Here is a 15270-nt window from a genome sequence, read left to right as displayed (position 1 = left end):
CGCTGCGACTGCTCCCTGTGAGCGCGGTCAGGGCGAGTGTGGGCGCGGCGAGAGCCCTGCAGCGTGCGGAGGATTTTACCGTGACGCTGCCCCTGACAGTCCCCGCCATCTATCTTAGGAAGTTAGCTGGGGGCACTCTCCCACTCAGGTGAGCAGTTGTGAACATTTTTGTCCTCCGGATGCCGTGCTCAGCGGGGGACCCCTCGCGGATGGTGCGGATGGTGCCCTTGAGTTGCCTCCTGCGGGGGAGACAGGCCTTGGCCTCCGCTCAGTTCAGCGGGGGAGGAGGCTGTGGAAGGCGGAACGAGCCATCGGGGGCGGCCCCTGAGGCTGTGTCCCCTCCCCTTGCCCAGCGGGGAGGCTAAGGGCCTGAGAGGTGTGAGAGCAGTTGGCACCGGACTAACCATTCAGTTAGACGTGCGGTTACCTGAGACGAGACCTGTACTCTCTTAGGCGGAAGCGCGAGCCCTGGTAGTGAGGTGGCTGCGGCGATTGTCAGGCGGTGCGGACGCTGAAGGTCTGGGGCGAGCACAGGCTGTAAGACCCCAAGGGGGCATGGGGTCGGTTATTTGGGGGGTTGGAAGACTCGAGGGGGAGATTCTGAGGGTCAGGCGAGGGTTTTGCCAGATGGAACAGGCTCCTGGCATTCCTTACTAGGCAATGGAATGGACAGTAGGGAGGGTTCTTGGGCAAACGCCTCTGTGCCTCAACTTTCTTGTGTATAAAATAGGAAACATAATCCCAACGTTGTGCGGCTGCTGTGAAGACTAAATGGTAATGTAAATTGCCTACTAAGTATCTGGCGACCAGTAGGTGCTCTGGAGTTTGTTTATTATTTCAGACAGAGACAAGGCATGGGATATGAACATGTGGGTTGTTTTGGGGAAAAATAAGGCAGGTTTGGCTGTAGTGTGGCATGGTGGGTGGGATCCTGGGGGAGTCCGCTGGAAAGTCTTTAAGGTTAGCTTAGTTTCACTGGAATGTCCTCTCCATTAGGTGTAGCAACAGTACATTCGATACAAAAGGAGTGCATGTGCAGTTACTCATAGGCACCATGTTCTATATTTCTTCATCTTTATGACTTCACGAATTCACATTGAAAGTGAGTTTTCATAAAATGCCTGGAAATTCCATAAGTTAGGATCCAGATGGATTAAAAAGAAATGGGAGCATACAAGACAATTTAATAATTAAGATATTTTAGTTACCTCAGATGACCTGTACAATCAGGTGTTAGGACATCATGGTTTCTTAAGACAATTGACCCAGCTTCCTGGAGGGATGGGCAAGAATGACAGCTCAGGCTCAGCAGAGTATGCTCTGCCTTACGGGGGAGCCGGCAGGAAGCGGAGCAAAGAAAACATGAGGTCAGGGGTGCTGCGGTGGTGGCCTCCCTGGGCCTCTGCTTCTCAGAGCGGCTAGCCCAAAATGGCTCTGGGGCAGTCCGCAAGGAATCTCAGAGCCCTCCGTGTCAGAGGAGCCCGGACTGCTCCCTGTCCCGTCAGCCTCTAGGCTGGGGCGGTGGGTAGCACAGATACATCAGCCCTCGTCCGTTATCTGTTTGTCCCGTGCTTCTAATTGGATGTGGAGGCACAAGGTGTACAACCGGCTTCTTTAGTGGCCATTGCTTGCATTGCTGTCCAGCCTGCTTAGTCCTGGTCATGGTTTACAAAGGCCTCTCTTGTTCGTGGGCAACAGCCTCCTTTATAAGCCAGCTGACCGTTCTTCTTCCCAGTGTATTCTTTACACTGGTGCTGGACTTCCCGTTTTTGAAGGCCAAGAATCAACTCTGCTCAGGTGAACACCTCTAGTGGCTTCCCCTTGCCTGCAGGTCCCCACAGCTGGCAGGCCTTCACAGGGCCCCCTCTCCCTTCAGCGGCAGCTAAGCTTTGTGTTTTTCTGCTTTGCATGCAAGTGAAGTGACCTCTCCCTTCCCCTTACCAACCGTCTCCCAGGCTGGCATGCTTCTCCTTACCATTGTGACCCATTTCAAAGGTCATCTTTGCGAACCTTATTGGAACAACAACTGGCAGAAACAGAGCAAACAAGTAAATGCATAATGCAAGTCACCCTTGATACCTGCTTCTCCTCCTTATTCACCTCTAGATGCTCACGTCTTCCCGAGTGTCTTTGAAATCTTTCCACTTTTCTCTATGTTCTTCTTTATCAATACCGCTCTTGTCCAAGCCAGCATCGTCTCTCAGGTGGACTGTTGCAGAGGTCTCATGTTTTCTTATGATGGCATGTGAATTACGTAATTATATATGTAACTATATAAAATTACATAATTATATATGTTAATTATGTAATTCACATGCCATAAAATTCAAAATGGAGACTTGTTTTTAGTGTATTTAGAGTTGTGCCACCATCACCACAATCCAGATTTAGAACATTTTTATCAGTGCAAAAAGAAACCCTGTTCTCTTTAGCAATGACTTGCCTGCCCGTTGTCACAGTCCCGCTGCCTCCAAATAAGACCCCTTTGTCTACTCTGACATTTCATATGAAAAGTGAATAGTGCTGCTTAGGATATTCATGTACACATTTTTGTGAACATCTGTTTCATTAGTGGAATGGCTGGATCATAGGGTAATTCTATGATTAACATTTTAAGGAACTGTGGAACTTTTCCAAAGTGGCTGCAGCAATTTACATTCCCACTAGCGAGGTATGAAGGCTTCAATTTCTTCACATTCTGACCAACACTTGTTATTGTGTTTTTTATTACATCTGGTGCTTGTAAAGTGATATTGTGACTTTGATTTGGATTTGCCTAATGGTTAGTGATTTGGATCTTTTCATGTGCGTATGGGCCATGTGTGTATCTTTTTTAGAGAAATGTCTTAAATCCTTTTCCCATTTGTAATTGGTTTGTTTGTCCTTTTATTGCTGAATTTCGAGAGTTCTTTATATATTCTGGATGCAAATTTTGTATCAGATACGTGATTTGCAAATGTTTTCTCCTATTTTGTGGGTTGTCTTTTCATTTTCTTAAGCCTTATCTGAGGATATGTTTTTTGGAGATGCCCTTTATCGGATTGAAAAAGCTTCCATCTATTCATAGTCTAAGTGTTTTACCATTTTGAATTTTGTCAGATGCTTTTTTGGCGTCTATTAAAATGATCATATGATTTTTCTTGTTTAGCCTGTTGAAGTGATGGATTATGTTAATTGGTTTTCAAATATTGAACCAGCTTGAGTACCTGGAATAAATCCCACTTGGTTATGGTATATAACTCTTTTTATACATTTCTGGATTTGATTTGCTAGTATTTTGTTGAGGATGTTTGCATCTCTGTTCATGAGAGCTAGTGGTTTTTAGTTTTTCGTACTTGGGATGCCTTTTTCTGGTTTTGGTATGAGTGTAATGTTGGCTTCATAGAATGAGTTAGAAGTGCTCCTTTCTGCTTATATTTTCTGGAGGAGATTACAGAGAAATTATATCACTTATTTTTGAATGCTTTGGTAGAGTTCACTTGTAAAATTATGTATATCAGATGCTTTCTGTTTTGGAAAGTTATTATTTATTAATTAAGTTTCTTTAATTGATACAGGCCTATTTAATTTATCTATTTCTCATGTGAGTTCTGGTAGAGTGTCTCTTTCAAAGAATTCTCCCATTTCATCTAAGTTACCAAATTTGTGGGATAGAGTTGTTTATAGTATTCCTTTGTTATGCATATGACATCAATGGAATTCAGTAATGATGATACTACTTTCATTTCTGATATTAGTAATTTGTTCTCTCTCTTTTTTTCATAGTTTGCCTGATTAGAGGCTTATTAATTTACTGATCTTTTTAAAGAACTAGCTTTAAAAAATTTTTTTAATTGATTTTTAGAAAGAGGAAGGGAGAGGGATAGAGAGAAACATTGATGAGCGAGAAACATCATGTATTGGCTGCCTCCTGTATGCCCCCTACTGGGGATTGAGCCTGCAACCTGGGTATGTGCCCTGACCCCTGACTGGGAATCAATCAAGATCTCCAAGTTCCTTGGTCCATGCTCAACCACTGAGTCACATCTTTTCCTACTGATTTTCTATTTTCAGTTTTATTGTTTTCTGCTGATTTTTTCTTTTTCCAATTATTTTAGATTTAATTTGCTTTTGTTCTAGTTTCTTAAGGTGGAAGCTTAGATTATTAATTGTAGATGGTTCTTAATATGTGCATTCAATCAATGCTGTAAATTTCCTCTAAGCACTGCTTTTGCTATAACCTATAAATTTTGATGTTGTATTTTTATTTTCATGTATTTAAAATATTTTAAATTTCTCTTGAGATTTCTTTCTTTCTTTTTTTTTTTAACCTATGTGCTGTTCAGAAGTACTTTACTTAATCTCCAAGTATTTTGGGATTTTCTAGCTGTCTGTTACTGATTTCTAAGAGCATACTTCAATATGATTTTTTATTGTTTTAAATTTGTTAAGGTGTATTTTTGGCCCAGAATGTGATCTGTGTTGGCGAATGTGTATTCTGTTGTTGGCTGTAGTAGTTTATATTCAGTTAGATCTAGTTTTCAGTTATAGTTGATTGGTGTTGCTCAGCTCAGCTATACCCTTATCTGATTTTCTGCCTGCTGATCTGTCAGTTATTGATAGAGACATTGGTGCATTACATGAGATTTGTTGTAATAATTGTTAAATTATTGAAGTTCACAAAAATTTTCAAATAAAGTTAATATATATGGTAAAATTAAAAATAAAATAAAAACACTGTGGAAGGGTGCCACCCTTCACTTTCAGGCCCTTTCATCAAAAGTAAAGACTTTAAACATCTCTTGAGTCCTTGCTGTGAATGATAATTTCGTTCACTGTCTTTATTATTTGAGTTACCTATAAAATTATTTTTACAGACAGTATCTGGACTCCTTTCTATGTAAGATGAGAAAAGGAAATGTTTGCTATTTTATTTCTTTCATCTTCTACCTTCCAATTTCTGTCATTTGTAACTTTTAGTTTACATCATAAAAACTTATGAGAGTTACATGTTGTTCTCCTATGACTTAGTCAGTGCTTCCTCTGTAGATGGACCACAGACAGGCTTGTAATGCCACTGTGATAGTCAGGGGGACACTGCCTTCAATGTCTCCAGAAGCGGTCCTCTTCCCATCTCCACTCCACAGCCCAGAGCCTGCGCTCTCGCTCTGCACAGATCTGCACCTCTGCTGGAGCTTCTTGCTTGGTGACCCCCAGCATACCTTTTTTTTTTTTTTTTTGTAAATTGAGATTGCTGACTCCCAGCATTCCTTTTTTTTTTTTTTTTGTAAATTGAGATGAAATTCATATAACAGAAAATTGATCATTTTAAAGTTTTTAAGTGTACAGTTCAGTGGTTTTTAGTTTACTCACCATGTTGTACAACCATCATTACTGTCATTACAGACTACTTTCATTGCCTCCAAAGCAAATCCATGCCCCTTAATCAGTCCCTCCTCATTCCCCTCCCCCCAGTTTCCAGAAACCACGAATCTCCTTTCTGTCTTCATGGACTTGCCTGTACCAGGTTTTTCACAGAAATAGAATCAAATAATAGATGGCTTTAGGTATCTGGCTCCTGTCATCCTTATGTTTCAGGGTTTACCTATGTCATCGCATGTATCAGCACTTCATTCCTTTCTGTGGCTGAGTGGTGCTCCCTTTTTATGTGTTTCTACTTTTTGGGTATTATGAATAGTGCTGCCGAACACTTGTATACAGTTACTTGTTTGAGCACATGTTTTCATTTCTTTTGAGTAGATAGTTAGGAGGAGAATCATTGGGTCATACGGTAAATTTATGTTCAGTTTTTAGAGGACCCAGAAACTTTTCCACAGCAGCTACACCACTTTACATTTTCAACAATCTACAGGGGTACCTGTTTTTTCCACATCCTCGTCAACACTTCCTTGTTCCCACTTTTTTTTTGTTATAGCCATTCTACTCGTTGTGAACTGACACCTTCTTGTGGTTTTGATTTGCATTTCTCTAATAGCAAATGATGTTTAGCATCATTTCATGTGCTTATTGGGCATTTGTAGATTTCCCTTGGAAAAATACCTATTTAAGTATTTTGCTCAGTATTCCATTGGGTTGCTTGTCTTTTTTATTGTGAGTAACAAGAATTCTTTATATAATCTGTGTATTAACCCTATATCAGATATATGATTTGCACATATTTTCTATTCTGCGGATTGTTTTATCACTTTCTAGATCATGTTGACGAGGTCTGATTTATCTGTTTTTCTTTTGTAGCTTCTGCTTTTGTTGTAATATTTAAGACCCTGTTGCCTAATCCAGGATCATGAAGATTTATACTTATGTTTCCTCCTAAGAGTGTTATAGTGGTAGCTCTTACAGTTCTGTCTTGCATCCATTTTATATATGGTGTGAGGAAAAAGTCCAATCCATTCTTTGGTGGGTGAGTAATATCTAGTGTCCCACCACTATTCGTTGAAAAGACTATTTTTGCACCATTGAATGGTCTTGGTATCCTTGTCTAAAACCAATTGACCTTAAAAGTGTTTATTTTTGAAGTCTTAATTCAATCCCATTGATCTATATGTCTCTCCATATGCCAGTATCACACTGTTTGATAACTGTAGCTTTGTAATAAGTTTTGAAATCAGAAAGTATCCAAATAAAATCCTCCAAATAAGTCTTTCAGCTTATTTCTGCAAATAAGGCAGTTGGAACTTTGATAGAGATGTGTAGATCAATTTGGGAAGTATTGCCTTCTTAACAATTAAATCTTTTATGAACACAGGACACCTTTTTACTTATTTAGGTCTTAATTTCTTTAAGTGATATTTTATAGTTTTTAGTGTACAGTCTTGAACTTTCTTGATTAAGTTCATTCCTAAGCATTCTATTCCTTTTGATGCTATTAGAAATTGAATTGTTTTCCTAATCTCATTTTTGGAGTGTTTGTTGATAGTGTTTAGAAATATGGCTGCTTTTAATATATTGATCTTGTATCATGTAACTTTGCTGAGTTCATTTATTAGCTCCAATAGTTTTTGGTGGATTCTTTGGACTTTTCTCTATATAAGATCATGTCATCTGTGACTAGAAACAATGTAACCTCTTTCTCCCGCTCAACCTGGATGCTTTTCTTTCTTATCCCTTTCCCTTTCCCTTTCCCTTTCCCTTTCCCTTTCCCTTTCCCTTTCCCTTTCCCTTTCCCTTTCCCTTTCCCTTTCCCTTTCCCTTTCCCTTTCCCTTTCCCTTTCCCTTTCCCTTTCCCTTTCCCTTTCCCTTTCCCTTTCCCTTTCCCTTTCCCTTTCCCTTTCCCTTTCCCTTTCCCTTTCCCTTTCCCTTTCCCTTTCCCTTTCCCTTTCCCTTTCCCTTTCCCTTTCCCTTTCCCTTTCCCTTTCCCTTCCCCTTTCCTTTTTTGCCCAATTACCTTGGCTAGAATTTCCAGTGAAACATTGAATAGAAGTGGTAAAAACAGACATCCTTGTCTTGTTTCGTATCTTAGGGGGAAGACCTTTAGTGTCTGATCATTGAGTATGATGTTAGTTGTGGCATTTTATAAATGCCTTTTATGAGGTTGAGAAAGTCCCTTCTATTACTAGTTTGTTGACGTTTTTTTCCTTTGTCAGTTGAGATGATCACATGGTTTAAAACATTTTTCTTTATTCTGTTAATGTGGTATATTTGATTGGTATAGATCCAATTATGGTGTATCAACCTTTAAATATGCTGCTTGATTTGGCTTTTTAATATCTTCTGGAGGATTTTAACCTTTATATTCATTAGGGATGTTGGTTTGTCGTTCCTCGTATATTCTTATTTCTTTCTAATCTATTCTCTACACTGTTACATGAGTGATCTTTTTAAAATACAAATTTGGCCCTGACCGGTTTGGCTCAGTGGATAGAGCGTCGGCCTGTGGACTGAAGGGTCCCAGGTTCGATTCCGATCAAGGGCATGTACCTTGGTTGCGGGCACATCCCCAGTACGGGGTGTGCAGAAGGCAGCTGATTAATGTTTCTCTCTCATTGATGTTTCTAACTCTCTATCCTTCTCCCTTCCTCTCTGTAAAAAATCAATAAAATATATTTAAAATAAAATAAAATACAAATTTGAACATAGAAATAAATTTCCCCAACTTGATAAAAAGCTATTGGAAATGTATAGCAAACATATTAAATGGTGAAATACTAAAGCATTCTCATTAAAGGCATTGACAAAAGAAGGGAACTTGTTAAACTTGCTAATATTCTGTATTCACCACAATCAATTATAGAATACTTTTGTTCTCCCCAAAAGAAACTCCACACTTTTTAGCTTCCACTGCCCAATCCCTCCATCTCTGCCAGCTGTATACAACCACTAATTGACTTTCGTCCCTTTCAGTTTGCCTCCTCACGGCCTTTCAGACAAATGGAATTATACAGTATGTGCTCCTTTGGGACTGTTTTCTTTCACTCAGCATAATGTTTTAAAGGTTCATCCATGTTGTACACGTATCGGTTTTTTATTTCTTTTTATTGCCAAATGCACGTATAGACCGCATTTTGTTTATCCATTCATCAGGTGATGGACATTGGGTTGTTTCCATCTTTTGAATATTTTGGATAATGCTTCTCTGATCATTCTGATACAGGATTTTGTGTGGACATATGTTTTCATTGGAAATCTTTTTTAAGGAAGATACTAAGCCCCAAAGTTACAAAAACAAAGATATACTACATAAAATTTAAAACTTTGGTGCAACAAAATACCATAAACAAGTTGAATTAAAAAAGTGAGTGATAGGGAAAAGACTTAATAAATAATGAGTTAATATTTGTAATGTAAAAAATTAGTCAAAATGCAAAAGACCACTCCGTGAGTAGGTAGGCAAACAAAAAAGACCAGTTAATTCACAAAAGAAATGACAGATGGTCATTAAACTTAGTTAATTAAACTTTAGTTCAGAAAATGGGGTGAAACCTGATATAAAATGACATTATCTTCCCATGTATTATCAGAGATTTATAATATTAAGTGTTGGATGGACCAGTGATTCTTTTTTTTAAAAAAATATATATTCTTATTGATTTCAGAGAGGAAGGAAGAGGGAGAGAGAGATAGAAACATCAATGATGAGAAAGAATCATTGATCGGCTGCTTCCTGCAGGCCCCCTACTGGGAATGGAGCCCGAAACCCGGGCATGTGCCCTTGATGGGAATTGAACCCGGGACCCTTTAGTCCGAAGGCCGATGCGCTATCCACTGAGCAAAACCGGCTAGGGCTGGACAAGTGATTCTTAATAGCACATTTTATGAGCCCCCCTCTATTGACCTGAAATGCAATGTACAGATAATGTAAGCCACTCACATACGTAATTTTTAAAAATGCCTAAATATAATGAAAACAAAAGGAAGGTACTTTTTGGTAAAGCAACATATTTTAATATGTAAGTTTTTTTGCTATGATTACTAAAATATATATAAGTTAAGATCAAAGAGAAGAAAGAAGACCAGAAGCCATTTAACACAAGAAGTAGAGGAAAATAACAAAAAAGATGGCATAAATAGTTAATAGAATAAAAACTAATATTGGGGCCCTAAGCTCAGTTGGTTAGAGCATCATCCAGATATGCCAAGGTTGTGGGTTTGATCCCTGGTTAGGCCACATACAAGAATCAACTAATGAATGCATGAATAAGTGGACCAGCAAATCGATATCTCCCTCTCCCTCTCCCTCTCTTACTTTCCGCCCCTCTCTTTTCCTCTTCCCCCGGTCTCTAAAATCAATCAATAAAAACAATAATAATAACAACAAAAAACCAACTACCCTTCTCCCCTAATATTGGGTTAAAAATGACAGACCAAACTAATTTGTATATGGTGAGAGACTGAGACAGTAGCCTGAATTGAAAAAGGGATACCATGCCAAGATGAATTTTAGACAGGGAACAAATATGATATTCTCGCAAATGAGCTGCACCTTACTTAAATAACTTTGAGTCAGAATTTTCTATTGGGACTTGGGAGAGGGTGGCAACAGAGTAAATTATAAGATTCACTTTTCATTGACACCAAGTCAGATAGAAGTTCTCTCTTATCAGTAATACACTTGAAAATGCAGTAAATGTAATTAGACTAAGTCTGCCTTTAACTTTTCTTTTTTGATGGGTACCATGTGAAACAATTTATCAGAATTCCTCTGATTTTAGGGCAACAAGCTTGTACTTGTGTGTTTGTGTGTAGAGTTGGAATTTTCTGCATCCCAATGTATTAGATTTTGTACAGTGTATCTTTTGCATCTTGTGTAAGAAAATCTGGTGGTTCCATCCAAAGTGAGACACAAGAATGGCCACAGATACACCTAAATGGCCCGTAGAAGCTGAGTTCCAGTGACCTTTTTCCTGTACATCCTTGTAAATAAATTAATGTGGGTAATGTAAGAATAATTTGTTGGCACAGTTGTGTCTCAGTACAATGTAGAGGTAGTTTAAACATATTTGAATTGATCTTAATATTAGGTTCATTTTGTATATTTTTTCAGCATTATTGATAATATAAAAATTCAAATATGAGGGGAAGGAAGTGTCCTTGTGTAGGTTATACACATAATTGGAGAGAAAATGTAGTATTTCCCACCTTTGTAAATTTCTGAAGGTTCTCATGTTCACATTTGTCCCTGATTTTATCGATGTAATTTTGTGTTCTTTAATGTACAAAGGGCCCTTAAGTTATGTCACCTTCAGACCCCACAGGCCCTGGACCCAGCCTTGGAGGCAGCCCACAATGCTCCTTTACATTTTCCTAATGTGGCCCCAGAGGTGTTGGTGCTTGGCCGGGCAGTAAATAGGGACTGTTTGGGGGATTATTTGCAAAATTAAGAATTCTCAGACCTAGAACGTTCATTTCTTGATATTTGTCAGGCAAATACTTATGCAGGTATAGAAAAAGAAATCTTTAAGAATGCTTATTGCAGCACTATAATATTTAGTAACAGTTTAAATGCTCAAAAGGAGACTAATGGAAATCCATGTCACAGAATTTTATGATTTAAAGGAATGTCTGGAGATAGAAAGATCTTTAAGATTGAATTAAGTAAGTAAAAGAAATATTTATGACTTAGTTATGTAGAACAGTACTGACAGAAAATACTGACCCCATTTATGTAAAATAGCAACAACAGCCCAAACTGTAGTACAGCTCTGTATTTCTGTGTGCAGATACATTTTCTGGGAGGTTCCATAACTGATTACTGAGGCTACCTCTGGGGAGGATAGTGGGAGGGTCCAGGGAAGGAGATTTTCACTTTGTGTGTATAATTTTAATTTTGTACAAGCCAAATATATTTATGTATATTTTTAAAAAGTCCCAGCTAAGTCTCTGTGCTCATCTTTCAGCTGTGTGAGCTTTGTAGAGCAGGGTTGATGTTGTAATGAACTTGTCACAGATTCACCAGTGATGTTTTATGAAAAGGCAGGGAAACCTAAGACAGGGATTTAAGGTTAGCATATGAACGTATAATTTTTTCTGAGTTTGAATAAACCTGTTTTGGTTAGGTTAGATGAGGAGGATGCATGATAATTGAGCTTCCTTAGAAGCTGTTAATTGTGAAATAAAGTGGGACAATTACAAAACAAAGAATGACAGGATCTGCTGAAGAAAGCTAAGGTTTCATTCCATTTTGGGGTAATAGTAGCCCATTGATACATTTGACGGTACAATTGTTTGGCACTGGATGATTCATTTTAAATTACAGAGCTAACTTCCAACTCTTTGATGTGGATGTACCCAAAACATCAGTCCTCAAACCTGGGGCCAACACTGCTATAATTAACCATGGTAAAAGCATTTTGATGGTACTTTACATGTTAGTAATAATGTCAACAGTATTGTATCTAGCATGTATTATGGTAACACTTACTGTCCCTACCTGCTAGAAAGGACAAAAGTAATTGAATGCTTATGTTGTAAGCTTTATATGTACAGCTGGGGCACAAGTAAGCTTACAGCTGTTTGTATGGAAAATAATGCAATAACTAATAAACAATAATATGAGAATTTTGTGTATTCACAAATGTAAACCTTCTTGTGCCCCACCTTGTGTATACCAGATCATTTGCTCCTCACAATAGCCCCACAGAGTTTGGAACTACTAGCATCTTCCTCAACAATGTAAGACACTGAGGACCAGGGAGGCTAAATAACTAGCCAAAGGTCATATAGCCAGTAAGTGGCAGACTGGGATTTCAACCCCAGGAGTCAGATCTCAGAACCTGCATTCTTAGCTCAGAAGCACAACAATACAAAGTTCATGTGCCTGAAGCTCTGAAAGGCCAAAACTCATGGCAGAGTTTGAAGTAAGGAAAAGTTTATTAATCGAGAAGTTGCCAATTCAGAAGATGAGAGTTTTAATCCTCAAATCAATTTTAAGAAAGTACAGCGTTCAGGCTTCTTTTATGTCAAGGGAAGGGAAAACGGGAAAGATTGTTTTTGTAAAAACTCAAGTCCCAGGCAGAATTCCTCTGATGATTAGCATGTCGAAAGCAGGAGCTGTTAGCCGGAAGGCCAGGGCAGCAATGCAGGCGAGGACAAGATGGACTCAGTGAGACTGCCACTTCCCTCTCCTACATCCTTAGAGTTGACATCAACTTGGATGTCTCAGAGGCACTTCACATTTACTTTAATTCAAGACCAAACTCATGAACTTTATCCCCTGCCACTTTGTGTTTTTTATGGTTCTGTCGTCTCCTTTCATCCACTTGCTGAAGCCAAACACTTAGTAGATACTTCCCACAGAGTTTGGAACTCTCCTAACCTCAGTCAGACCTATTATCTCTTGACTAGACTGCAGCTTGTGCCTCGAAGCTTCTAGCCCTATTCACTTTTGGTGTGATCTCCAAAGATATCGAAACTATTTTTCCCCCCTGCTTGCATATGTGTGTTTATATGACTTAACCCTCCTTCACTGATCATTTCCTTATTTTTTTCACAGGACTATAAGGATAGGATCTAGCCTGAGGTGACCTCTTCTCTCATTGGCTCTCTTCTTCTTCTCCTGAGTGGCAGGGCCTGCAATGGGGCCATGACTATTGGCCAGGGACCAGGAGTCAGATTTAAAAGGACTCTTAGGCGGGCTTTTTCTGGGCAGAGAATTCTCTGGGTGGGTCTAGATCCCGAGAAGGTCCACAGGGGAAGGATAGTGGTCTTAGCAAGTGGAATGTCCATTGTGAAGTGGTCTAAAGATCAGTTCCCAGGGTAGGGGATATTGATTCAATTATTTGATCAGACCTAACATTCCAGCCTTTTTGTTTTATGGAATAGGGACGAAGGTCATATCTTCTGTAGTTACTTCCTGCTGAGGAGGGACATTGAGATCATAGGGGGTAGACTTTGATTGTAGTCGACTGGAATGTTGTATAGATTCCTCCTGGTTGGAGCGAGGGGTTGCAGCAGTATGATTTCCCCGAGAGACTGGTTAGTGAAGGCGCGAGAGTGGTGCTGAAGGAAAGATGAAAAATGGCACAGAATAGCTGAGCCAAAAACGAGGATGAGGAATAGGAGTGCTAATGGTCCTATGAAGGGAGGTAGCCAGGTATACCAGTTAATATTCTTTAGCCAGTAGTCCCATGAATTTGATTGATGCTCTCTAATCTTTGCGGCCCTTTCTGTTAATTTTTGGATGGCATCCCTGACCAGGCCAGACTGATTGACATAAAAACAACATCCTTCCTCTAGAAAGAGTCATAGACCTACCCTTTCTCCACAGTTAGGAGGTCCAGTTCTCTCCAGATTTTGGAGGTGACAGCTGCTAGTGAATCTGTCATCCTGAATTTGAACTAAATTTTTGGCAATGTCATCTAGGCTTTCTTGTAGGTCCTGAGACAGGATTTCAAAATATGATAGAGCAGTGGTTAGGGCCCCTCTGCCAGTCCCGACACCTGCTGTGATTGCGAGGATTTTGAGGAGAGGGATTATCTGGACTGCTCTTTTGTGTCGGCTATGATGGGTTACTGGGATAGGTAAAGACTGATTATTGGGGGCTACATCTACATTGGGTGAGAGATAGATGAGAGTACCAGTTCCTGTCCAGTTGGTCGGGAGGCAGATGTATGTGTTTTCCCCACAGAGGAAGAAGAATCCCTGATCATGGAGACAAGCTGAAAGGTAGGGAGAAGAGGTGGACTAAAGGATATGAAGTTCCTTTCCCAGGTCTATGCTCCAAATCAAGAGGGGAGTCACCATGGCGCTACCAATAAGAGGTGACAGTTGAGTGGTTGAGATTCTATTGCAGTGAAAGTGGGTGGGAACGCTAGGATGGGCTGTTATCCAAGGGAAAAGCGAAAGGGAAGGAAAAGAGCTGTTGAAGCCTTGGGCCTGGATGGTTGGATAAGAAGTAAAACAGATCAGCTGTAGGAAATAACCATTGGCTTCCAGGGAGACCTGGTAGTTAACCTGTTCAGACCAATGGCTATTGGGTAGTTCTAAATTAACTGTGGTATTGCAGGCTGATGATGGGAGATGGCCTATTGCTATATTGCCCTGTGACCTTGTAAAGCATAAAGGGGTTTGGGCGATTAGTAGGGTGTTTAGAGTGATAGGACCTGTGACCGGGATGGAGGAAGGAGCTACCTTAGCAAGAGACTGAATATAAGAATGGAAATGAAAGGAGACTTGATGCCTGGGCTGCAGGATAATTACCTAGAAGGGTGTCTGGCTTTTCAAGAAATACAGTTCCCTTTTCCTTTTTATAAGCTAGAGTGATTTTTGCCTGATTCCGTCTCTTGATTGGGATAGGAATGGTGGCATACGCTGAAGAGGAGAGGGAAAGGCAGAGCCAGCAGTTCCTGGCTAAGGTTGGATTGGTCTGGTTTAGGAGGCAGTGGGTAAAGTTAAGTGTTCATTTGAGATGAGTGAAGGTGAGAAAGTTCCTTATGGGTGTAGGAGAGGAGTGTTGTAATAGGATGAGAAGGAGAACTAATCCACACTTCCAGGGCTGGGATTACCCAAAGCGGGGGAAAGCCTATGTTTGGGATCTAGAAAGAAGGAAATCTCGTCCCATGGGATGGTGGTGTCCCAGGAAAGGGTTATAATCTGGAAAGGTGGAACCAAGGGGTATGCCCCGATAGTTTAGCTGCAGTTGGGTGGTTAGGAGTACCTGATAAGGGCCTTGCCATCAGGGCTGTAAGTTATTTGACAAGTGGATTTCCTTTAGGAGGACCCAGTCCCTGGCTGTAGGAGAGTAGGGGGATGTCTCCTGTAAAAGGTCAAGGGAGGACCTGATCAGCATGTTCTCTCAGTAATTGTCTCACAAGATTTAAAATAGAGACATAGTGC

General features: G+C 40.0%; 1 protein-coding gene across 7 annotated transcripts in view; it reads left to right on the top strand.

The window, feature by feature from the left end:
- Nucleotides 1-454: 454 nt before the first annotated feature.
- Nucleotides 455-15270, top strand: part of AUH (AU RNA binding protein/enoyl-CoA hydratase) — a 183988-nt gene continuing 169172 nt past the window's right edge. Inside the window, exons 1-2 of one of the 7 annotated variants that reach the window (XM_014530678.1) lie at nucleotides 2553-2671; nucleotides 3149-3231. Coding sequence is in view for 1 of the 7 variants with exons in the window: in XM_005883096.2 (XP_005883158.2) it covers nucleotides 14046-14100 (55 nt within the window). In the remaining 6 variants the exon portion in view is untranslated. Of the gene's footprint in view, nucleotides 480-2552; nucleotides 2672-2930; nucleotides 3232-12137; nucleotides 12163-12927; nucleotides 12956-12982; nucleotides 13066-14030; nucleotides 14101-15270 lie in introns of those variants that run through there. The other 6 variants (XM_014530681.1, XM_014530677.1, XM_014530682.1 and 3 more) reach the window with 6 other exon arrangements.

This window comes from Myotis brandtii, unplaced genomic scaffold (genome assembly GCF_000412655.1).
Source record: "Myotis brandtii unplaced genomic scaffold, ASM41265v1 scaffold760, whole genome shotgun sequence".
Classification (NCBI taxonomy): domain Eukaryota; kingdom Metazoa; phylum Chordata; class Mammalia; order Chiroptera; family Vespertilionidae; genus Myotis; species Myotis brandtii.
The sequence above is the reverse complement of the archived record's forward strand: the minus strand, read 5'-3'. Positions and strand labels throughout refer to the sequence as shown.